The 27,240-nt window shown below is 39.8% G+C and overlaps 1 protein-coding gene across 1 annotated transcript in view; it reads right to left on the reverse strand.

Moving 5' to 3' along the window:
* The window catches only part of LOC119652701 (neural cell adhesion molecule 1), a 351,966-nt gene that overhangs the window by 86,605 nt on the left and 238,121 nt on the right, over nucleotides 1-27,240 (reverse strand). Inside the window, exon 4 of the mRNA XM_038056983.1 lies at nucleotides 20,194-20,310. Coding sequence (XP_037912911.1) covers nucleotides 20,194-20,310 — 117 coding nt within the window. The remainder of the gene's footprint in view (nucleotides 1-20,193; nucleotides 20,311-27,240) is intronic.

Here is a 27,240-nt window from a genome sequence, read left to right on the forward strand (position 1 = left end):
CTACCATTTCATTGTACCGAATAAGGAATTTCCTCTCCGTTAGGCTTTATAGCTCGTAATATATTTATTATTTAACTTCATTAATTTATAATACAAATTGCTTTTGAAGTTTTTGCATTATTTAAATTGAATTGGATATTTACCTGAATACTATTTATGTTTGTGCAGGGTGAAGCTCTACGAGCTGTTCTTTCATATTACACTTTGAAAGGTAATTATTTACCAGTTTTATTCCACAACAAATTTGCAAGGTATTTGTCTGTAATAGAGCCGTGTACTAAGCGAAATGTAAAATAAAGGGTGCCGAATATAAAATGAGAATATTTATGAAAGAAAGTTTTCCATTCTCCTAGCGGGGTGAAAACTTTTGTTGTGCTGATTCAAGCATATCAGGCTCAACTCAGGAAGCAGGAAGAAAATCTCTTGCGCTCTTTGCGTAAAATTATATCTCTTTTTGCTAAAAATTCTTCACTTTGAAATGAATTTTAATCCTTCCATTACAACGAAATCTTTGGTTTTCCTCTCACGTTTAGATTTGAGGAATATAAAAGCAAGGAAGGCTTAAGGGGATTTTTCACATTCAACTTTTTATTTGTTTGAAAATTCGAGAGAACATAGTTTGAAGAATCATCCTCCAAAATTCCAACTCGATAGTAACACCAGTTTTTTTTTTAATTCTTTTTTCGTAAAGATAAGTCAGGAAATTTCAACTAAGAAGAAAACTCAAAACATATTTTTCAAATGAATTCTTTTAACACTTCTTTTTCAAAACTTCTCTTTATTTTTTTCATCGATTGATTTGGATAATTAATTTGTGTAAAACAAAACATTAATAAAATTGGTGTGATGTCTGTCTGTCTCTCCGTCTGTCACAACCATTTACTTCGTGCTCAGTCCTTCGCATGGTGCGAATGACATGACTTTGCGTTGGACTTAAGGGGGGTTCGCCATAAATGGGTATATAATGAAAGGGGCTTGAAAGTGGTTCAAAAATGAAGGAGCTAGGACTCAAAGTGCACCCACCATAAAGGGAAAGCAAGATTCGTTCCTAGAAACTATCCAAGTGAGTGATCTGCAAAATATAATGATGATTGACGTAATGAAAATCAAGCCTATTCTCACTGAAAGCAAATACGAAAAAGAGACCATGTCGATGGCTTATATTTTAGAAAAGAAGGGACATATAATTAGTTAACTTCCTACATACTACTACAACAAACTCACTTACACCTAGAGTTTCTATCTGGATACCCTGCCGCACCTAGGAACGCTGTGCAAGAGAAAGAGCAATAACGATCCGAAATATAATAACATATCACTACTCAATTTATTTGAAAAGTTTTCGGAACGGAGGGTGCATTTCCTTTCACATATATAATCCCTGCTTAAATTAAGGGGGTCATCCCGTGTGAAGGCCGTTTTTCTTTGGCTTTTTTTGGAAATTTTTTCTGAAGAACTGGGGAAAGACGCAAATACGAATTTTTCACCATAGATTTATTGGTATCTTGAGCGTGCATAGTAATTTTTCCAGCCCGATAACATAGTTCGTTATTGAAATACAGAGCAATTTATACACCAATCTCCAAAAAAAGGTGTTTTTTGCTGCCGCGCTAGAGGGCGCTACGATTATGTTAGAGAAAAAAATTAAACGGCATTTTAACGTACAGGCTTAACTACAGTCCGCAAACTAAGATTATTAAAAAAAATTAAAACCAACATTTTTGGTGCCTTGTAAAACTTTTTTTTTGGAATTTTGGTGTTTTTTAAGGCTGCTTCAATGAATAAAAGAAACTACTAAATGAATCGCAATTATCTTAGTTTACGGACGGTAGAAATATGTTCTGATTAAGACGTGAAAATTTCATAGAATTTGGTTGGATTGATTTTGGGCTATGGTGGCAGCCGATTTTCAACATGCGGTTTCGAGAAAAACGCATTTAAAAAGTAGAATGCGATTTTTAGCTATAAAACCTTAACTGACCATTAGTCTGCTATACCTAGTCCATAAACCTTAGGTTTCTTGTCCTTTTAACGAAGTCATTCGAACGTCATTCGGACCGATAAATACGAGCTTTATTACGACGATCGACATAAATCTAGCATGACTTATCACGTGTTTAACACTTTAATTTCCGAATGACTCCGAATATCAAAAAATCACTTTACACATATATTCTACACTATATCTAGATACAATTGATGCCAAAAAAAAAAATCGATTCCGCGGATTCGACACGCGGGATGACCCCCCTAAACATAGATCTCATTGACTATGTTACATGCGTTTCGGTTCTCAGTTCCAACCCTCCGAGAAATTTCTTGTCTAGAAGTACTACCGTTTCTATGAAAAGGAAGCAAGAGTAGCAGACAAACAGACACGAAGGTAATGAAATATCGTAAGGAATGCTGAAACAAGTCGGGATACCCAAAGCTGGGCGCTTGGGTATAAAGCTTTTGTGTTCTTTTTATGTGAGAAACTCTCAATGCACGATTTTTCATTGGTACATAGCAAAGAAATGCGAAACTTTAACCTTCTACAACTTTGTTAGTAACAGTAGGATTACCTTCAAACTTTCCAGGCTTATGTCTTATATTATCGTTTATACTGATGTCAAATTTTGTACTCCTGGGATGAACCTAAGGGGGGCTTCCTGATGAATTTCTAAAACATGGTAATATACTATTATTCACTTTTTGTGTACACATATCGGGATGGGATGCACTTGATACCTAGATTTTATCTACTTTTGTGATTTTTTTTTTCAGATTTTTCGGTTGGATAGTTTCTGAGAACGAGACCTGTTTCACATTTTGGGGCCCACATTTTGTGCCCTATCTCCCCTATGTTTCACCCAATATTAGAAAGAAAATCAGTTTCGAAAAGTATTAATTGAGACCTTTCACTATGTTCTGTGAAAAATATTAATACATTAATACATATTCGCATGTATGGGAAACCCCCCTTAAAATTCAACCCAAAATGTCGCCACTGGTTGTATTTCAAGGGACACATAGACCACATGTTTTCACCGAATTTCGTAACGAGCGGTATAGCCGTTTGCGAGTAAATTGGGTGTGACATACAGACAGACGGACAGACAGACATTTAATAAGCTCTTGTTTCCAACAGAACCTTAAAAACGCGCTTGAGTATGAGTAATCACGCAAATAGTACGAACACTAGCGATCCTGAAATTTTGCCAACTTTGAGACCAAGTAGATTCCCACCAAGAAGACAACACACACTGTTTGAATTGTATTGTAGAAGAAAATCATTGCATATATTCTATGTTCTTCGGTTACTTTCTCGTAGAAAATTTCACGCACTTACCCTGGGCTTAGTGGTGCGTACTTAAAGCAATGTATTATTGGCCACGTGGTCGCGAGTCTGTGGATCAATAACAAGGGTCACGGACCAGTTAGCTACCTCGTGCCCACGAATACGCAATGATATTCCATGCCCCCTGGAAACTTGATTTGCTTCTCCTGTGTGTAGTCTTGATGGTTCCGAACCATCGGGAGGCGCATAAAGGCGCTTCCCAGTTAGATGACGTAACATAGTAGTGGAACATCATTCCGTCAGCCCGATAAAGTAAAAATCACTACGAGGATGGCCATGAGGACTATTGAATTTTAGCTTAAAGACTTCAGGCTGAAACTCACCAAGCATCAAGCTGAGCTGGAACATTTTACAAAGCTTCGAAAACTAAAAGAATTCGAATTTATATCAGTGAACATATTATTCGTTTTCGGCCGTCACTGGAATACTTGAGAGTAACCTATTAGGCAGAGCGCAATAACCACCAGTAAGAATTCTCCCAAATGTAGGCGTCCCGAAACACTGCCGGCAGCTTTGCTCTTTTATATACACCACTATACCGTAGACGTCTTCAAGCTGCATATCTTGCAAACGCTCTTCAAACATGCTGCGTCTACTAGATGATACGCGACAAGCGTAGTTCTTAACTGGACACGGTAGTACCTCAACAGATCAAGTTTGGATGAATGATTTAATTGCCCTATGCTCTAGGGTATAATCGAAGCTGCCCAAGATGTGCAACCTCAAAGAGAAATCTTCAACTGAGCTAGGGTCTCATTTAACGTCGGAAAGTGTGGTAAGCTACGAATCGAATGCAGTGTAGAGCGTGCATATCCTTGTTGATTTTTTCCCAGCAAAAAAGTGGTAGATAAGCAGACTGGTACAGAACCGGTTTTAATTAATTAATTTTTATATAATAATGCTTGAGTACGTCCTAGTTCCATTTGTACTGCGTGCACATATGCATAGCACACGTCCGATTATTCACTTCGCTTCACCGAATGCAGACACCACAATTTTATTCTTTTTAAAATTTTTTGTTAAATAACTTCTGAGAATGGATTTTCGAAGGAAGTGATCCTTTTCTAACCTCCTCCCCTTCAAACTTCCCTAGTTTGCAATTGAGGATAGAACTAATACCTGATCGGAAAGTATTAATGGAAGCCTCCCATTTGATATTTCATTCAGCTGTGTATGTATGGCCTCCTTTTTGGGGAAGAATAGGTATATGTATTTACGTATTGAATGTTGGAGTCCCGCAGCTGTCTGCCGTTAGACTACCAGCTAAACGCCTTCCCATCATCAGAGAGCTAGCTTGAAACTGTTTATCACATTGCTTTGCTAGCTCCCGAGGTCTCCTGCAATTGCGGAGCCTTTAAATCAGGGAATTCCTTTCGCCAATAGGACGGGAAAGGTACTCCTTTAAAATTAAGCTAGCATGATCTGCAATAGTTTTTGAAAAAAGTTCGCGGATCTGTCTGTCGCACCCGCTTTATTTCAAACTCGAATCAGGAGTTGTGCCCACTAATTCCAGTGTAAATCATCCCTTTTTGGGGCAGCTACCAGCTGCCTAGTTTACATAAGAAGGCCAAAAGAGGCAATTTTTATGAATTTTTCTTGCAGGTGCTTTATTACATTTGACCGTGCAATCTTTTCTTACTACTTACCCTTGTGTTACAGGAAGTCCACCAGTAAGAAAGCGGACGTAGCTAGTATAAAGCTGCCAAAATTACAATCAGGTAATCTAATTTTAGCAGAGCTTTCAATGGAGTTGCAAGCAACGAAGCAGCTTCAGCTTTCACAAAACTCATTTACATAATTAAGAAGAATTATAGAACCCATTAGGCTCGAAACCCTCTCCCCACACTTTTGTGACAGGTTCTTCTGCACGGATCTGAATTAAGGAGAGGAGGGGAACTTTAACTAATGGTCCATCCTTTTCTTAGGCCTAGAAAGAAAAGAAAATCCACTTGATATCATGAAATCAAAAGGCACTTCATTCGCTTTTACCTCTCCCTAGGGACTTATTTCATCCCCTATGTCCTGGAAATCTATTGCATCTCTTTGATGATCATAATAAGGATATCACAACTACAGAAAATCAGTCAGACCCATAATCGACAAAAACTTCAGAATGTCTTCTACTATTAAATACTTCAGCTTTCCGTCTGGTATGAAAATTTCCCTAAATATATTTTCGTGCTGTCCGGAAATTGGACATTATCCCAGAATGTGCATAGAGATTCCATTACTGTACCGACAGAATATAGAAATAGCGTCCTTGAATATACATATATAGCTTGCTAGATGAGTTCTCCCAAAACGAATCTAGGGGTACTCTGGGTTGAATTTTATACCTCGGTTCTTATGCTCTTATAAGTACCCTGAACTGTGCTATTTAAGTATAGTTCCTTTCTCACGACTGTGAGCTACTTTTGATTCCACAGAGGAATCCTGGTCTACAGAGTAGCGCTACCGTTCTTTGCTTCTTTAATTCTTTTAACTCTTCTCAATACGTCCTAGAACACCGAATATCCAAACCTCATCGTAAAAGTTAACCGTATTTCTCAAGGTGTTTTCGTACTACTTTAGAGTCCACCTGCCTTGATGGCCGCCTGAATCTTCGTTTAGAGCCGTAATATTCTGCTATAGTCCCTTTGACGATTGAAGCACGCAAACTCGTCAATACTATATACCGGTCAACTTAAATACGGGTATATTGATGCCAGAATCAAACATGGTTGTTATGTTTCCTATCGGTATTAGTAATGCAGGGTAAAAAGGATGAAGAAAGTTCCTCATTTTTGGCAGTCCTCCGCCCACCCCACCCCAGGATATTCTGAAGACAAAGTTCGTCCATAAGTTTCAAAAATGGATTTGTGTAAGTTCAGGCCACAGTAAAACAAATACAAGTACGCCTTTGAAGTTTGTCTAGTTTGTTGAATGTCGCGCTACGATAGGTAAACCTTCGAAGATCTTCTAGGTTTCTTAGATATGTTACTGACGGGGGTTCTGAACGTCAATTCATTCCAGGTCCGCTTTCGCACATCAGTATTAATTAGCTCTTCTAAAAGCTCGTCTTCTACGATACTGCTCAGTGGCAGTAATAGTATTACACCAAGTAGACAATTCATTAATTCTGAAATAATTTGCATCAATTTGGGCTTGCAGGGATCAGCTATGATATTTGAAGTGACACTATTGTGCGAAGAAAGCCGAAAATTGAGAAGTTCAAAAATAAGCAGCGACTCACCCTTATGAATGATCTAGAATAGACGCTAGCAAGTACTTATCGTAGAAAGTTTGTCAGCTGCTAGACTAAGGTATTGGCGGAAGAGAACGCTGAAAATTCGCCGCTTTTCAATTGGTGAGAAAGGTCTCGCCTCATGGTTGCAACACCATAAAATTCCTGCTTATTACAGAGAGCCTGGCTATGATAAATTAAAGATTAATATGTAGTATTACTTTCAGAACTTAAAACGAAGACGAATTTATCGGAAGGCTATTTCATACAAGAATAGCAATGGGTAAAATGCATAACAGTCATTCATCTGTTAGTACAGTCAAAAAGCTTACACCACCACGTATAATCATCATCAACGGCGCAACAACCGGTATCCGGTCTAGGCCTGCCTTAATAAGGAACTCCAGACATCCCGGTTTTGCGCCGAGATCCACCAATTCGATATCCCTAAAAGCTGTCTGGCGTCCTGGCCCACGCCATCGCTCCATCTTAGGCAGGGTCTGCCTCGTCTTCTTTTCCTACCATAGATATTGCCCTTATAGAGTTTCCGGGCTGGATCATCCTCATCCATACGTATCTAGTGACCCGCCCACCGTAACCTATTGAGCCGGATTTTATCCACAACCGGACGGTCATGGTATCGCTCATAGATTTCGTCATTGTGTAGGCTACGGAATCGTCCATCCTCATGTAGGGGGCCAAAAATTCTTCGGAGGATTCTTCTCTCGAACGCGGCCAAGAGTTCGCAATTTTTCTTGCTAAGAACCCAAGTTTCCGAGGAATACATGCGGACTGGCAAGATCATAGTCTTGTACAGTAAGAGCTTTGACCCTATGGTGAGACGTTTCGAGCGGAACAGTCTTTGTAAGCTGAAGTAGGCTCTGTTGGCTGACAACAACCGTGCGCGGATTTCATCATCGTAGTTGTTATCGGTTGTGATTTTCGACCCTAGATAGGAGAAATTGTCAACGGTCTCAAAGTTGTATTCCCCTATCCTTATTTTTGTTCGTGCTTGTATTTGACCAGTGCGGTTTGATGTTGTTGGTTGATTCGTCTTCGGTGCTGACGTTGCCACCATGTATTTTGTCTTGCCTTCATTGATGTGCAGCCCAAGATCTCGCGCCGCCTGCTCGATCTGGATGAAGGCAGTTTGGACGTCTCGGGTGGTTCTTCCCATGATGTCGATATCGTCAGCATAGGCCAGTAGTTGGGTGGACTTGAAGAGGATCGTACCTCTTGCATTCACCTCAGCATCACGGATCACCTTCTCGAGGGCCAGGTTAAAGAGGACGCATGATAGCGCATCCCCTTGTCGTAGACCGTTGTTGATGTCGAATGGTCTTGAGAGTGATCCTGCTGCTTTTATCTGGCCTCGGACATTGGTCAGGGTCAGCCTAGTCAGTCTTATTAATTTCGTCGGGATACCGAATTCTCTCATGGCCGTGTACAGTTTTACCCTGGCCATGCTATCATAGGCGGCTTTAAAGTCGATGAACAGATGGTGCAACTGTTGTCCATATTCCAACAGTTTTTCCATCGCCTGCCGCAGAGAGAAAATCTGATCTGTTGCTGATTTGCCTGGAGTGAAGCCTCTTTGGTATGGGCCAATGATGTTCTGGGCGTATGGGGCTATCCGGCCTAGCAAGATAGTGGAGAATATCTTATAGATGGTACTCAGCAACGTGATACCTCTATAATTGCTGCACTGTTTGATATCTCCCTTTTTATGTATGAGACAGATTATGCCTCGCTGCCAATCGTCAGGCATTGATTCGCTGTCCCATACCTTGAGCACAAGTTGATGAACCACGTATAATGGAATCTACTTATTATTCCAGGAGTGTTTGTTATCTGTTTATTATCTTGGTTTATAGTATATTAACAAAGATTCATAAATAAATGAGGCAAATAATTGGCTAGCGATGCTATCCTGTACCTTAAGTGGGCGGAATCAAACGAATATATACATTGGACTTTCGCAGGGACATACATATGCATGCGTGATTATATTTCCCCTATAAAATTTATTTTTCTTGGCGTTAGTTAAAGATCCTAATGGGCAGCGTTTTTGTATAGACATGTAAAGACTCAAAGAATAATAAATAAAACGTTACAAAAGTCACGGAAGATAAATCACATTGACGAAAATCAATCTTCTCTAGGCATTCATATTTGATCAAGGCCACAAGTGCTTCTGATACGCTATCGTAATCAAATGTATTTTCAATATAAGCTGCCACCTAAAAAGATTTCCTGGCAAACTTGTATAGTCATAAATATTCTCTCATAAATATCATTCATGCCGTCCCCACAAGGAAAAAAAGGAAATACCAGAAAGTCATTTCTACAATAAGGTGGCTGCCATAAATCAGTTTCGTCTAATACATCATAATTTCCGGACATCCAATGGAAACTGCTACGCCATCGTTCTACCACATAGCAAGAATATTATGAGGCCTACAGCTTCAGGGGGCATGGAGAAAGGCTGAAGAGGAAACTAATTAGCGCTCTTGTAATTTCTACCCATTACAATATACGGCTTGAGGGATCAGGGAAGTAAGGAACCAGAAAGAAATCCTTGCCATTCGGAAGATTTACGATTTCATTTTTATTAGCTTTTTCCGTTTTTGATTTTTCTCATAACGGACAAGCGAGAAAAAGTGAGCATCATTATTTAGTATGTATACGACCTGGTAACATGGCGGAGGAGGATATTATCGCCGTAAGCTATAAATCCATTAAACACACCACAAGCTTGCTATTTAGTATTTTTCCTCTTGTTGCGAAGCAGGGAAAATCTTAAATATAATTATGGTCTTATAGATGGCCGTTATTGTACTGAATGGGGATCATACCCACGTGTACTACTATATCGTAATATACTACTGGACTGTGGTCCTTTTCATGCCTTCAAGCATTAATCCGAGATCGGCAGCTTTTCTGTTAACAAATATGACTGCCCTTATGAACTGAGTGGGATGGCGGTAAAAGTCCCAAAAAATAAACCCAATTTGTTTTCTTATCCCTAAGATGACCCCCAATAACAATTTAATATTTCGGAGATAACGACTGAATGATTATTACATCGAAATTCACCAGAGACGTTGGAGTCCAAAAGCTCCCAATACTGCATGATAGGTCAATTGACAACCGTTATAATACTGTTAGATTAAGTACTGTTAAGTATCTTCAAAAGATTTTTGGATTGACTGTTTTTCTTCAAGTGTCACTTCCTAGTGCCAAAACATGCTTAAAGCCTTTGTATCCTTATTATGCTCCCTTTTTACAGCACCCGTAGTCCTATAAGGATTTGATTTGAAGAAAGTCTCATTTTCTATTTCAAAACTTTTCTTTATCCGTGCTTAAAATTTTTCACAGTGCCGCGGAATTATGAACACTAAGAAATATTGCCATTTCAGTAGTGAAATAAAATAAACTAATGAATTTACTAAAATGGGTGGTTTTAAATAAAATATACTCATTTTTATCTAAAAGTTGTTAATCTTTTGTCCACCCAGCTTTGCTTCAAATTATGCTTTCAATTCTGAGCGCAATACTCTTTTAGGGGATAATTCTTTCCCCAGCAATTAAAACACTTTTCCTCTTGTATAATTTAAATAGTCTTTCTATTTCAAATATATTAGACTATAACTAAACTTAAGCGTAACCAATAATGTATTTTAACTAAATTTAAAAAATTAACATATGTTGAAACTACAACGAGAGTGATCCTCTTTCTGTGTACAAAAATGTCATTCCTGACATTTGTTCTCCAGCCGATACTAGGCCATCTGTTGAGTATACTGCGGCTATTAATACAGCGAATCCACAATGGCGCCCAGGTTCGCGCCCCGATGTACCGCCACACTCTGGAGACAAGATTCAATGCATCAAGATATGAGTGAATTGCCCGGGCATACTCCGTGTTAAAACTTTATTCGTAGGGTTTTGCCTTACATAAACCTTTCACTAAATTGTGATATCAGGACATTTAGATTGACAAGAAAGAAAGGCGAGGTTCCGACTGGACAAAAACCCCTTGATAGATTTCGCGGCATGGCAGGTTGTATTAATAATAAGAACAATCGTTTGGCGCAACAATTCATATTGGATCAGGGCGTGGAAGTGTGTCAGAGCACTTCATTCAAGACCAGAACGGTACACTACAGTACACTGTAGGAGGCAATGTGCGCTCGACCGAAATTATAACCCTGATTTGACTCAGGCACTCATTCATAACTGAATTGACTGGTATCCGTATCCACCAGTGAGATTTGAACCGTGGGCCTTCCGCTACGGCAGTCCAGCGCTCTAACTACTTGAGCTTTCCGGACAAGGCAGGTTGTATTGCCTTGTAGATTGTAGAATCTCCGTTTACTTCCATTCGCTGCTTAAATGGTAGAAGATCATCGTTTAAGACGTTTAAATATTGTTGCAGTTTCTTACTGTCTTCCGCAAAGTTCAATGGTCCACGACTCCCCAAACCATCACTGAAAGAGGGTGTCTAACAATTACTTGAACGCAGGTAGGGAGGTAATTTTCTCCTGACTGTTGTCGAAAGAAACAATACGGTCTCTGACTGCCCTCAGAGTGGACTCACATCACTAACCAGGAGCTAAAAACCCCAAATTTGCCGCAGCTAGTGTTTGTAAATATTTTGAAATTATTCTTCATTCAAGTGCTAACCTTCCCCAGTCGCAGTGAATGTTTTTTACTGCCTTGCGAAATTCGAATGGATCTTTTTTCACGTTTCTGATACATTTTGGCATTTTATGGTCAAATATAATTTTAGACCAGTTTCAGCATATAGATGCTTCGATGTTCGAATGGACAAAAAGAGCCCACTTGTCTCCAATTTTCTTAAAAGTTGCTTTGCGGTTCTCTAACAATTTTCGAACCATAATCGGGTCTATTCTTTGCTCCATTTTACCTTTGCCCTTACAGTTGGACCGTTCACTTGGTCGATTGTCCTTACACTTTCGACATTTTTAGCATATGGAGAAACTGTATTCACACCTACTCCTACTTGGACAATTTCTCGGTAATTATGCTGTTTACCACGAATGACACTTGACGGAAGCACACATTTTGTAAGCCTTATCTTTAAAACTATTAAAATCTATTGATTTAATGATTGATCCTAGTGATGTCAAACGTATTGCAATGATGTCTAACCTTTTCACAATAAAATTGGCCTGTTTAACCAGTGCTCTATCACCTATCTATTCAGTAGCGCTTTTCAGTGTAAAGCAAAATATAGCAGCTCTTTTTTCTAGTGTCAGGAAGGGGTGCGGAAGTAGGCAAATAATAAGAAGCTAGTGCGCAATAAAAAGAATATACATATCATAAAAATGCATACACTAAATTTCGTAGTTGTATTGAAGTCAGCGGCGTTCATAATTGGCTGGCAATGCCCTGTAGTTACTACCACCCTCAGGAACAATGCGTCCCTCTTGTAGATTTCGCTGATTTCACGATTAAGGAAAGGTCTAGGCTAGGACATCACTGGAGTTCGGATAGGCAACAAATCGTAAGGCTATTCATCCACTTAGAAATCCCTTGACAAATATCAAAAATCACATCCTTTATAATATCAAATCAAATTTAGGATTACTTACTGAAAATCTGAATAATCCGATCTTTCGAAATGTGGCGTTTTGATCGTCTTAGCAACACTGTTCTAATCTACCCCAACAACATAGGATTTTAAGAGCGCTAGGCAGGACTACCATGTCAACTCAGCTAAAATGCAACTAATTAGAGTTGGTCGATTGAACAAAACGATCATGTCATCTGGCCTAGCATTTGAACTTCATTGGCAAAGAGAAGTTGACAGATTGTGGCGTCAAAGCTCTAGGGTCTGCAATGCTGGAAATGGATTTTGGTTTGACGTTATCTGTTGTCATGACTTTTTCGAAGAGTCCTTTCAAAAATTTAAACAGTCCAATACAGAATTTGAACCCCGTTCTCCATTATTTTGTGCCAAGTTTGTGCAAATTAATCTACGATCTTAGGATAATGGGCTGTCAAAAGTAATGCGTCTCATTTGGGTCAAGAGCGAGCGAAAACGATGAAAATACTTTAGCACAAGATCTGGAGGGTAGAGTGGATGCTGATGAACTCTCTACTCGAGCCCTTGCAGTGCGTCTTTAACGAGTTCTGCAACATGGAGCCTAGCGTTGTTGTAAAACAGTATAGTTGGACTAAGAAGACTGTATATATTGTGTATCTTTGACTCATGTGGTTAGCGTATTGGTGTGTAGGTGTATCCATGGCGCTAAGATGGTTTTCTTGTGTTTGCTACCCCATCTCATGTGGCAAGCCATAAATGACTCCGTACTGAACCACATACGGGGCACTAACACCAGATCTTATGCGCAGGATTTTTCTCGCGTAATTACAATCACGGTCGAAGATCTGCAATGATTTTTTTGCGCATAAAATTTTGAAGAATACCCTGGGAGTCGAATTTCCAATATACAGCCTTCTTGGATTGGACCTTGTTATTCGGGTCAGTTCAACTGAAGTCCTCGATTTGTACGGTATAGTTGGTCAATGTAGAACTCCTTCTTAACCGTACTATCTCTTTCAATTATTTCCTAATGCAAAAAATCTTCGAGTCCCAGCAAACGCAGATCTAAGTTTTTTTTGGGGCCAATGCAGAACGAGTTTCCTTTCTTTGCTTTATATGGACGTGTAGCCACAATTTCGCACGATTTGGTTCAAAAAAGTTCCTTGGCGGAGTTCTTTAAGGCAGTCTCCGTTGAATCCTGAAAGTTGTCTTGTACGAGCAGTGCTGTGTAAGTCAAAGTCGCACTTTTTTAATTTTATGTAAAATTTTCGTTCTGTTCACTCGCCTATGACGCTATCTCAGTGAACGCTGCCAGTCTCTTGATCAGTGCGGCAGCTTTTGATATTGATGAAAGACGGACAAACACAGATGTCGAAACTGTTGTCCCCTCTCCCCTCCTTCGACACTCTATTTCTTAGCCTAAGAAATTATGGACAAGTACCTACGAAAAAAAAATAATTACCACATTTTTGTGGAGAAGAAAAAATTATTTCGAATGACCCAATGCAATGACCCATAACACTGAGAACTTTGGCGTTGTTCATATTTATTTCGGTAAAAGTTACCTACCTCTTTCTAAATCTAAGCTCAGTCGTCCAATATTCATAATGCAGTGATAAAGCAAGCATAGTATCAAAGTGTTTGGAAAAGGATGATATGAAGGACCTTTGAACACCTTCTCTTCCTTTAGCTAAGTCAGTATTAAGGACGTCATCGATTATAAGAATTATTCTACTCATTCGGAAAGATCTCGCTTGAACGCGTTTATGGCAGAAATGATTCGCCTTCTGTTTGAAGGAGCAAGCCGTATTAACCTGTTATATCATCCACAAGAAGTGTTATATGATTCAGAATCAGGGTGTAGTCTTCCCTCTACCTTTTAACTCAGTTGCGCGGTAACGGTCCTCACATTACCATCGAAATCCAAGCTTTTTGATGTTGTAATATCCAATAATACAGTGTCCTTTTGGGACGTGGCCGACAATTTCACCCATGCCATAGAAAAAGCGCTTTTAATTACAGCGCTCAGCAATGTTCTTGGGCGGGTTGTTTGAAGTTCCAGGTCAGTATGACGGTGAAGTTCTTGGTCATCGTCGATAGATATAAGGTTCTCTGCCGCTGTTGGTTAAAAAAAATTTGAAATATGCAAAATGTGCACCGCCCAAGAAATTCTGTCTATTATATGGAACATCGCTTGAAACCCGCCTATGCACTATCGACGTCGGTGTGTGGTAATTTGCTTCAATTCCCGCGACGATTTTCCGAGAAGCTCATATTTTGCCACAAGTAATTCTAGGGCGCACCACTCGTCGGCCACCCCAGGTTCATAAATTAAAACATTTGGTGAAATCTGCAATGGAGTTTCGCCCTGTTTTTATGTATGGTCTATCCACTTCCGCGTACTCATCAACGCCTCCGTGGGCGTATCTGTAGCCTGTAGACCAGTGAAGTTCTTCATTAGTTATTGCCTTAGGTTAAAATACTCCAATGACAAAGACATAAGTTGATGAAATTTTGGAACTGCTGCCACTTTCCACGCACCATATAGCAGCATCGAAAGAACTTTCACGTAGAACAACCTCAATTCTATGTTCTTGTTGAGATAGTTGCATCTTCAAATTTTGGATTGGTGTTTATCTTTTATTCTATCCAGAAACATTTGGCCGAGGTCTATCACTCGGGATGAGAGAGAATAAATATGCTCAGCATAGTGGAGAAATTTAAGTAAAGATTACTTTGTCCATAAAATCATCAATTCATCAATCCTTTTCCAACATTTTTCAAACAACATATTTTTTAATGTACATCAATATACAGGAACAGGAACTTTAGCAGCTAACTTAATCTAAGGTTAAAAACTATGGAAATTAACCTAATTAAATTTCATTACATTGTTGATTTTAGGTAAATGGGTACCTGAAGGAAAGTTAACAAAAATCTCCAATCATGATTGCCGGTAATTCCGAAAGAGGCAGTGACAGCAAGATAAGAATGGGAAAGGAATTAGGAAGGCAACGTGGGTTATGAACGGTGTGAACCATTTTGTATGAGTGGAGCGTGGGAGTGGCGACCTGTGTAGGAGACTACTCTACTTCTCTTGTCGAAAAGACGATGATCATTTCTGTAGGAAAGGATAATTTGTGAGAATAGGTCCAAGGTGGGTGGGGGGGAGAGGTCTTTCTTCGTGAAAGATCTGATTGGATATATGTATACTTCGTACCATCGTCGTTTTTAGGATTTGCCTCTCCTTGAGGCACAGCCTCACCATCTGATAAGGAAAGGTGTCGGTTCAAAAGATTAACCCGAGTGTGACTAGGGGTCGGACTAATTGCTTGCAGCAGAAAGGGTTAAATTTTGGATAAAATTGAGTTTGTGATGACAAGTTAGATTACTTGGTTCACTGTGGAATGGCAGCTGTATGGATTTTTAAGGACAGGTTTTTTTATATTGGAAACCATTTTCGGAATCATTTTAATTTTTTCCTTTAAGACGACTGTTTGGCATTTCTGGGAAAATTCAGACGAGTCCCGCTAAGCACTAGGTGCTCGTGGTGGTGTAGATGATAAGATCGTCGGCGTATTGAAGGATCTTGACAGGATTGGATGTGGAAACAGGTTTCGGGATATCCACGGTAAAGAGCGAGAAAAAGATTGCGGAGAGGAGTAACCCTTGTAGGGTTCCAGCTGGGTTTGTGTAAGGGTGTGGCAGTTGCTGCTGAACTTTTACTTGGGATTACCGTCCTTCAAGAAAGCTATATATTAGTTTACAGAGGTGCGGGTGAAAGTATCGTATGTGTAGTGTTTAGCTTATAAACGAGTCTGTATTATCATACGGAGCCAAAAGCTTTTCTTACGTGAAGGAGAAAGGCTATAGTAGGTGCATTGTGACTAATTCGGAGCAGGACGTCGGTTTTCAGTACAAAGAGGGCTTGTTTAATGGCGGTGCTCATTTATCATAAACTTGATGGTCCGCTCGAAGGAGTATTGTGGAGAATATCTATTCCTAAATAGTCTCCGCCGTAGGGTTTTCTTATAGTGAATGTCTTGAAGGAGATCGTCCCAAAGGGAGATAAGGTTACGGAAGTTGAGGGAGCGTGTTGGTTAGAACTCGTCGTATACTATCTGAATTGTCTCAGTATATTCGCGAACTGCGCTATTAGAGGGAGTTGGTCCTGGGATAGGCTACCTCTTGGCGTTCTAGAAGTCCGAAGCTGTTAACGCCCATGGGCGAATTATAAGAGCGGGGAGTTGGATGCCGAGGATGATGGTATCATGGTTAATGCCGCCAGGAACTATTTCAAGGAAGGGGGCGGTATTTGGATTAGCATTTATACTGCCGGGCTAAAATGGAAGATATTACGAGCAGAGGAGTATAAGGTCAACCAGTGGGGGAGTTTCCAACCAGTAATCCTTTTCCATTATTTCGTAATTAGTCCGATCTTATAGTAGCTCTACAGGGTGTGGCCGATATTCAAATTAACGCCAGGAAAAAGAGCACTCATTTATTCTAGTCCTAAATATGGTTATGGGGAAAGCACAGAATCACAGGAAAGACGTTTGCAATGAAAATGCTTGACGACCTTAATTTTACTGATATGCGAAGTAAATGTTGGAAGCAGAGAAGAGAGAAGAGAAAATGTAAAGGTAGCAAAACTAAGAAACTCCGAATCCATAACCCATTACATTTAATAATAGGCAAACCACCTAGCAAAGTAGCAGAAGGTGGTAAAAATCAAGTCACCAAGTCAACAATTTCGAAAGCTTACTTTACATTTGTCCCCTTACGGAACATCTGGAGATTGAAACCACCGTGTCTAAGTGCGAAAGTAGATACAAATAATATTTGTGTAACATTAGCCCTTTATTCGGCTCGCAAACCTCACGATAGCAACTAAACTTAAGCCAAAGTCATCTACCAACTGCTGACATCTTCCTGATATTTTGTCATCATCAATAACCACGAACCGAAACATGTGGCTGTTGATTCATTAAAATTAAGTCACGAACACAATTTCAGATCTCTCTATATCTAAGTGGCTTGAACATATTGTATTTTATGAAAGTAACACAAGCGAAGTCATCAAATGATTACTTTGGCGGAATTCGCAGGATGTACATAGTACGAATTGGCCAACAAGCAAATTTGGAAGCGAAACATCATCAGCATCTGGCATGAGTTTAAAAGAAATGGCTGAGCACCGTGAAGAATGAACACATTTTGTAAACTCCCTAAACTCGTAAAGAAATGTGGATTTTCAATCCCATTTGAAAAACAGCTAGATTTCAAGAATCTGCAAAGGAAGTAGCGCCAGCACATTCCAGCCTTTTGATCACAAGATATAATTTGGTATGTATTTAGGATAGAACGTACCACCTTTTATGTGAAGATATTTTGGCAATATTTAATCTGGCCTGCGATACCAGAGTTTACAGCTCAGCAGATTTAACTTTGTTCGACCGTAAAGAGCCGATCGCTCTTCTCTACAAAATAATAAACCGTCAAATAATGGTAAGTATTATAAGTAAGTGAAGAAAAAGTTAGACAAACATATTTTTCACGAAATAGAGACCCATAATGGATACAAATCACTAATCTGAAGCACCTTCTTGGGAGGTGTATTAACACCTATATTGGCACAACAACTTTGTGCGGGTCCTACTTTACCTTCAGGAATAGGTTCTACAAAACGGCAACAGGGGCAGTAATGAGCAATCTATTCTGGCATTCTTTTATGAAATACTCGTGGAAAATCTAAACAAGTCGGGAAACCGGAAGCTGGACGCTTCAGGTACGAAAGGTTTTGTGTATTTCTTAGTACGTAACACGTAATATATCCATATATTATGTGAGAGTATCCATTTTCGGGTGATATTGACATTCATAGTCTTCAATTTTCAAAGACGCAACAAATTTGAGGTATTATAACTTTGTTAGTAATAGTGCAATTTCCACCAAACTTGGTAGGATCATGCTCTATATTATAGCCTATATTACCGCAATTTCATGGTACTAGGATAAACTTAAGGGGGGTTTCTAACCAATTACAAAAAATTGTAGTAATATACTATTATTAACTTTATTTAAACAGATATCGGCATGGAAGGTATTTCGGAGCCCAGGCACCATATAGTTGCAGCCTCCTGATTTTTTTCAGATTTTTCGGTTTGGTAGTTTCTGAGAATGGCCCCTTAAAGAAGTGATCACTTTCAACCCCCCGCGCTCCCCACCCTTCCAACCAATGTCAAAACTAAGATCGGCTTTGAAAAGTACTAATCGAGACCTTTAATTTGATATCCCACATGATTATATTTGATGTAAAAAATTTTACACCCCCCTTTTGCATGTATGGGGACCCCCCCTTAAATTCGACATAAAAGGATGTAATTCACTGTATGCGTGAGCGTTCACAGTTTCCACCTTTCTACCAAATTTGGTGTCAATCGCTATCACCGTCTCCGAGAAAAATGCGTGTGACCGACAGACAGACAGACAGACAGACGGACAGACAGACAGTAAACCGATTTTAATAAGGTTTTGTGTTTACACAAAACCTTAAAAACGAGTTCGCACTGGCAAATAGGTCCAAAATTTTGGATAGGCTATTTAGATGATATGTTAGCGATTAAACACAAAACGACAAAACAGACGGGGCTGTTGAAAAGTTAAACGGAAAAATTAGAACTTTCTTTCCCGAACCTAAAGATCATCCAGGGAGTTAGAAATGTCGAAAAGGATACTTAGAATAAACCATTCCATACAATTACAATTCAAAACATTGTTTCCACCAAATGGAAGCATACAATTTGATTTCCACAGAATGGTGACAGTCCCATTAAACAAAAAGAGCAGGCAGAAAGAAAAAACTGGACTACAGGCAAGTATACAAAGAACAAATTACAGAAGGACATAATCATCAATATAATCAAAAGAGAGCTTTGTTTTACAGAAGGGCTACAATGGCCAACTTTGTCTAAAAGTAAAGATATGCCAATTGAGTCGAGACAAAAATCTTTCACAGGAAATGGTGGTGACAATTGGCACACGATTTTCGCTCAAAACACAACTACAATCCACAAAAGACCCAATATGAAAAAGATAGACCGGAGTCGGGTTTATAAGACAATTAAATTATCTTAGCAAACTCCTGATATATAAGAGTCTGTACTTATCAAAAGTTCAGTCGAAAGAAAGTCAACAAAAACTTAGATAATAACAGCGACAAAGGAACAACCAAACAAAGGAAATTCTTAAAATATCTTAGATTAAACGGCGGATAATAAAATGTTATCGATATTATATGAATATCTTCCAAATCATTCTTGTACCTGAGAATACAATGCACTGAAGAAAGGAAGACTGGTTCCCGAAATATAAGATTTGCCTGGAATTCTTCTTAGTCAAATACCGAATATTCTTTTTCGCCAAATTTAAAAGAATGAAGTTGATAGGTTCTCCCAGTGGCCATCTTTATTAATTGTTCAAAACTTCTTGATTGCAAAAAATGATAGAATACTTTTAAACCATTTTTGTTGGAGAAGTTAAAGCTAGAAACAAGATTTTTTCCCGGAGAAAGGGGATGCTCTGGTCGTGGGTTTTAAATGCCTACTTTATTAACAAATTTTTGATGAATCAGACGATTATAAAGCGTGTACTTAATTAACTTTTGCAGGCAATTGCCTGGTGATTTTTATGTACGTGAATTTATTATAGAGGGTGTTTCTTATTGGTATTTTACTGCTATTCGTTTATTAAATAATTATTCCCCAGTTCAATAGACTTAATAAAGTAACTAGCTTTAGTGATTTGAATAACGTTTACAAAACCACTTCAGCTCAAGTATACTTGACCATATATCCTTTCTATAACAACAACACTAACAATTGAGGCCCTCCAACAACCAAGACGAAGTTCTCCGCTTCTTACTTTGTATAAATTTGAAATGGTCGAAAATTTCCAATTCAAATTGTTCCACTATCTAATCGAATGAGCATATACGTTCCACTACATTATGCCATTAAGGGTATTTTATAGCTTTCGAATATACCATTAAGTACTTACCTAAGTTTTCAACTTCGCATGGTAGAGCCAAAGTGTCACCTACCACCGCTCGATATGTGTGACCTCTTGATAGGAAGCGTGGTGGCTGTGTTGGTCCAACTGATTTCGTTGGTGGTCCTGCAAATAAACAGAAGAGAAGGACTAAGTGAATGAGAAAATCAATATCAGATTTATGTTCATGTTTACGTTGTATATAGTGAGACTATAATTAGTTTTTCTCATGGGAGGAGTCCTATCCCGGACTGAATTATAGCTCCAACGAAGGATGCAAATATATCTATAGTTATTACGGAGGATGATGGAAAAAACGTAGTAATCAAATACTGTTTCAAGTTTCGAGCGGATACTCGAAAGTACGCACCGCCTACAATGATTCTATTTGGAGGTAAATAACTTCTTTACATTGGATTTGTTTTTAGGCTGAAATAAACAGGAAACCCAGAAAGTTTGCGAAATAGGGATTATTTTCAGAAAATATCACACCCGCAGGGAATTTCTTATATTTTTCTGAGTAATGAAGATATCATGGTAGATTGATATTTAATATTAGATAGAATATTGACCAGAGCTCGTTATATTTCCAGTATTGAAGAATATACATAGTACGCGCGTGCATGTGGGGTTTTCAATATGCTTATGGAGATTAAAGAATAATAATATGTTCATCCTTTTATTTTTCTCAATTCAGCAGAAAGGCTTCTAAAAGTATGGCAAATTTCCGTAAGTTGAAATGTAGGTATTTCTCGACTAAGGCCACTTCGAATAGCTATAATTTCGACTTTAAATGCCTTAAAAACAGAAGAAAGTACCAATATTTAAAAAGTAAAATAGCAGAGCTATCCCAAAACCCAAGGAAGTGGCGAAGTTGATTGTGAAGGTCAAGCGTAAATAAAGTAGCTTCACAGAAGTGTCCTGCCGATAGCTTTTTGTATGCCTTTGTCTTAACCAGGCACGGAAATGTTGGCGGTCATGTCATTATCAAAGTTTTCGTGTATCCTTGAACCGGTGTATGGGACCACACTAAAACCTTCAGTACCTGGGTTTCTAACAACTGTCCGAGGAAAAGTGACTCACCTAGCATTTCTTGAGCTACGTGTTGGGAAAAAATAAGATTCATACCAGTGCCGTCCCATCATCTGCTGGAATGCACCCCTGGCCATCCACAGGGACTCTATCCTACTGGAGGTCTACGCGGCAAATTCGAATGCCAAAATTTGACTAGTATACACCGTCAACTCTTGTATATCAGTCGAAGGAAGGAACTTCTATGCTTCTATGTTTGTTCAGGGCGATATTACCTGCGTTCCCCTAAATATGGAGCAGACTGAACAGAATCAAGTGGATACAACACAGATAATATACTCGCTGCCCCTTTATATGTTAAACTCCTAATATTCGCTGTTAAGGATCAGTGCGCACCTTGACAACAAGCAGATTTTGTCCGAGGTTAAGCCAAGCCATCGAGTTGCAACGAGGAATATAAGGAACAATTCATAATTGACACAGGAAACTAGAGGCAGTAGACAATAGTTTAGTTGTTAAGAGCATTACGCTAACAAGGCTTCTGGCAGCGTCCTTCATGCCCTCCCTTCCATTCTTAACTCTATTTTACATAGTTTTTGGGGGTAACGGTTTTAAACTTTGCATTGTTATTTTTTATTCGATTTTCTGAATGGGAAACCTTTCAGGAATATTATTGCGAAATTTGAGAGGAAACTAAGGAAGATACAGCGGTTTAAGCAACCACGTCATGGTTCGACTGGCAAAAATCTACAGCTTCTAATACATTGAAATCAATCAACACATGTATGTACATGTAGTGCTCTTCCCAAGAATGTTTTGGCAATGAAGATCTTAGTAAACATGTCTTCCTGGTGCGATGTATCGGAGATTTTACACAGTACAACACTGAGTGTTCGAATCAACTTATTTGGAAAATCTCACCAAAGCACTTGAGTGGAACCTCTGTCATCGTCGAGATTGCAGCATATGTGGCCCTCTGTGCCCAGGAATGGGCACGTTAAGCTGAGTGGAGCGGAAGCTGAAAATAAGATCAAAGAAAGCAGAATTTGTCGTAGACAGGAGCAAGTTCGGCTAGCTGAGTAGTTAGAGCACAAGGCCGTCGTGCGGAAAGTCGCGAAATGAATCAAATCAGGGTAATCTCAGGCGAGCGCAATGCTGCCCACATTGCCTCGTACAGTGTACTGTAATGTAAGGCTACCGTTTTGAATGAAGTGCTCTAACACACTTCAAGGCCCTGATCTAATATAGATTGTTGCGTCAACGATTATTATTATTATAGGAGCAAAAAGGTGCTTTACACATCATAGATAATAGCAACGCCTTTGTCGAAGTTTTCCATGATCAGTGCAACCCCATATCGATTGCGGATATCCTCATTTCAGATGCGATCAAAACGTGCCACGCCACTAGTCAAACGCAACATCTTCGTCTCCATTACTGCAACATGCAGTTCATTGTCTTCTATAGTCGCCTACACTTAGAACTATAGAGAGTGACAGGACGGACAACATTGTGGTAAATTTTAGATTTGAGACGTTCGCACTGTTGAACAGGCGCAAAGCAGACTTGGCATATTAATGCGACGGGTAAGCGGATGGATGACTGTCCATGATTTCAGCCTCGCACTGGAAAAAACCGAAGTAGTCATCTTAACCAGAAGGAGAATCCCGACCCTGCGTCCCAAATTGATCGGCGAGTTGACTATAGAGTCAAACTAGCGGTTAAATACCTTGGTTTAGTGATCGACTCGAAGATGAGCTTCTTCGAGCAAATCAAAGCAGCAGCGGACAGGGCTTAAGCTGGAGTCGCGGCCTTGAGTCGGCTAATGGCGAATGTCGGGGGTCCTTTATCAACTAGGAGATGTCTCCTTATGGGAGCAATGCAGTCGGTTCTGTTCTATGTTGCGGAGGTATGGGCTGATGCCCTTGACAAGGAAGTGCATCGTAAACGCCTCTCAAGTGCAGGGGCGGGGAGCTTTGCGAGTAGCGTCTGCTTATCGCACCGTCTCCGAACTGGCTGTGGAGGTGATCGCGGGAGTGATCCCATTGCCCTCCTTGCCAAGGAGCGTAAAGCTATCTACCGCCGTAAGGGCGAGACTTAAGAGAGGTGGTTGCTCGTGAAGAACGTTAACGCACCTTTACCGAGTGGCAACTTTCTTTACAAAATGAGCCAATTGGCAGATGAACTGTGCGGCTCATCGACAAATTAGACCCGTGGTTGAACAGAACGCACGGTGAGATTGATTACTTCCTTACACAACTTCTAAGTGGACATGGAGGTTTTCAGTCCTACATGCACAAGATCGGGAAGGCGCGATCTCCTGATTGTGTGTTCTGCAATGGAGTGGCGGACGACGCTGAACGCACTTTTTTCTCTTATGAAAGGTGGGACGGCTTTCGTCAGCAGCTTTATGCAGACATAGGGGAGTTTTCTCCAAACTACATTGTCAGTGAGATGCTGAAGAGCGCTAGCAGCTGGAATCGTATTGCGCATTATGTTCGGGCTCTTCTTATTGCGAAGAAGATTGAACTCGACCGGCGGAGGGATCGGACAGTAAGAGGTTCCCTGAACTAACAACTTCCTTCTTCCCCTCCCGTCCCGTTGGTGAAAGGAATTCCCTGACTTGAGGGCTCCCAAAGCCAGGAGAGCGGGAGGGGTAGCCCGAAGTAATGTGTCAGACGGTTCCAGGCTAGTTCTCTGATAATAGGGAGGTGTTTCGTTGGTAGTCCGACAGCGTGCTATTGTTATTTTTCCGATCATGGTAAAGCAATATAACCCAGCGCACTAGGTGCTGTCGTAGAGCATATCAGATGAGTTCGTGTGAGACACGAGCTCATCTGGTAAGCTGGTATTTTAAGAAGTTCTTTTGGGTTCTTTAGAAACTAACAACAACTAACTCGCCAACCCAAAACTTTTAGGAATTAAATTTCCAAAGGTCATGTAAGTGAACACTGAGTAGCATCAGGCGATAGCAGGTTGATTTGATTAACCCTAAATACTGGCTCTATGTGAATGTCCCACCTAGGGACGCATCCAATTTTTGCTGCCCTAGATGTAAAGAGGGAGTAAAATACAATGCGTGTTGAGCCCTGAGAGGCTCTCCGCCAACTAAAACACACTTACGACATAACTATGGTTTCAAAAACCAACTAAACGTTATACAGGTAACATTGAGTCCGACGAGATAGGGATATCGGCAGTACTAGAATTACGAACGTGAGAGAAATGATCAAGATCCACTGTGAAGCTATTCTCCTGTATTATTCAATTGTCTTTTAATCGCTCCTTCTGTGCATATCGAGAAAAGTTGTATTCCGAAAAATTAATTTCGAAATACAACTTTTAGCTAACGTTTCTTAATCAAAGTATTCAAATATTTTAAGAAGCTGCTTTTTATCTGCTTTTCAGATTCCGGAGCAGAACCCCGCATCGATCTTAGGGAATGTTTTGAAAAATAATACATGAGGGATTGAAGTGTTTAAAATTACGAATCTACCTTCCGAAGCGTAGCTAGCTCAGACGGGACACTTCCGTGGGGCTCCAATATTCGCGGCGGATCCTCACAGAGAGTTTCGCTAAATTTTAAATTTTTTGGAGTAGCCTTCCCCTTTTGCTTTTGCCTTTCCATCATCATCAAACCACTTACATCATTACTTTAACTATAGCCGCCGCACATAGGTGAGGAAGTGGGGGGGATTGCAGAAATGTAGATTAAAACCATATAACAGTTTAGAACCATTTACACCAGATTTATAACAACTTTAGGTACTTAATCCGATTTATACTTTTAGCTGATAGTAAACAAGGTTTTTTCGAAAGAAAGACTTACTCCAGTTTATTTCATTGTCTCACCACCCATTTGTATACGGGCATATGTTTACAGAGAGATGAAAAGGATTTTTCATGTCCAATTGCAGTTGCTAATTTATAGGAGAGTAGTGTAACTTCCAAATTTTTTCGGTCCTCACCTAGTTTGCTCTTTTCTGGATGCGATGAAGTCTTTTAAAACCTGCCTTTTTCAGGTAAAATTTTCTTTAGAGCGCTTCGTACCTAGTATTTAGAGGGGTGCTCACAGGAGACTATGAGAGAGTATCTCTGATTCCCTTCAATGACTTCTTCTGTCGTTTGACAGCCGCATGTTGCCACTCCTCCTCATGTTTATTAGCCAACCCACCAAAAAAAACCCTTGCCTCGCCAAAATATTCTCCTGTCTTTATGTCGTTTTAGATGTTTTTTGACGAAACATGCTTTCTTCCTTCGTCCTTGGGCAGGGATACTATAAAAAGAACTGAAATAAATATTCCTCATTAGGCTTTTATATGCCTGGGTTTCAGGAGGTGAGGCAGAATAAGCGGCGACGATCGTATATTTTTGTATAGATTGTTATTGTTAGCTGCGTACTTTTTTGATTTAATAATAATTATTACAGATTATCATAAACCTGCTGTCTACGGATTTCAGTTCTCATGGTTCATATGGTAATATTCATGTACTTTCCTTATTGAATGTAAAGTAAAGTAAAAAAAGCTACCAGCACCTTCACCCCATGATAACTTTCCAAATTGTCATATGTCTAGTCTATAAATTCAATCGTATTATTCTGTACTACAAAACACTGAACTGGAGGGTTTTCGGACAAATTACATTGCTCATTCGAACGAATTTCTTTATTGATTATACGAGTCATAAATCAAAATATATTGCAGTCTGGAAAGAAGTATTATTTATCTACTTTTTCTACGTACAAAATGTAGCATGAACCGATTAATTGTTGACATTGGAATCGATACGATATTTATCTATCTAAACTGTAACGGGTGGTTGATATTATTGTATATAATCTTTTCTCAAGGATAGAATGACTTTCGGGGCACTAGCACTAGGCAATCAACTTGGAAATTAGATTCCCAGATAGAAGTTGGTCAGAGGGGCCCAATTAGAACTGTGGTTCGCCGTTTTGAAACTACAGACTCATAAGACCGGAGCTGTGAGAAGGGAAAGAGTAGCAGAATCAAGCCTGCTCCCTCACCTTGCAACCAGAAAACTGCTTGAGATCCTAAAAGAATTGTCTGCCAAAAATCCACAGCCTGGGTCTAGTTAGAATTGGCCAATCGCAAGGTAAGTGCCTAAGGGTTTTTACCTCCTCTCCTATGCGTCAATCCTAAAGTTTCTAACGACCGAGTCTAGTTAAAATTGGGCCAGATCGTCTTCGACTTAGCGCAGGTGGTGAGGCCTTGCCATCAATAGTTAGCGATTGTCAAGTAATGTGAGTAGATTCCACCCTCCAAAGTCGCCAGCGAGAGGCCACCGCCGACTACCGAAGCACTGTCAAGGGTCGAGTCAAGAGAGTCTTACCGTCAGTTCTCCCATTCAGCTCTATGTTCATATCACTAAGAACACAGAGGAAGGTGACTTTAAGTCAGGACCTTCAGTATAACCAGTACCTCCGCTTAAAATACCGCGATATGGATACACTGCATGTATCCAAGAATACTCTTGACCCGAATCCACAGACTGTCTTTGATCCGTCGATAAAAATATAATTTAATATATAACCTCGCAGCACATCTCCGGAGTTCAACTCTGACTTGATTCGAAAGCCCACAGCAAAGTTTCGAGTTCGGCTTGAGTAGGGAATACTCTGTTAGGAATACCAAATTTTTCGCTGAACTTCATCTGGGTTGCTATTATGACCGTAGGGCTTCGCGATCCAAGATCCGAGCTTATGAGTCTGCCACCGCACTATTGAACCGTCCGTTAGGATGAAACGAATCACGGCTAGAGATAGGTCGTAAATAGCGTCAGCTCCGTTTTAGTTGGACTTATAGTGAACCTCTCCACGCCTTTCATAATTTCCCTCATAACGGAGGAAAACATCCCTGGCACGAATAATACCAAATAAGTGGCATGCACTACTGCCTTTGTCCCATCCAATATCCGCAGAATTGCATCCATTACTATCAATCAGATCACCAGGATGATGACGCCTCACTAGGGCGACCCTCCCTTCACTGGTTGGATTAT

Source organism: Hermetia illucens, chromosome 3 (assembly GCF_905115235.1).
Source record: "Hermetia illucens chromosome 3, iHerIll2.2.curated.20191125, whole genome shotgun sequence".
Classification (NCBI taxonomy): domain Eukaryota; kingdom Metazoa; phylum Arthropoda; class Insecta; order Diptera; family Stratiomyidae; genus Hermetia; species Hermetia illucens.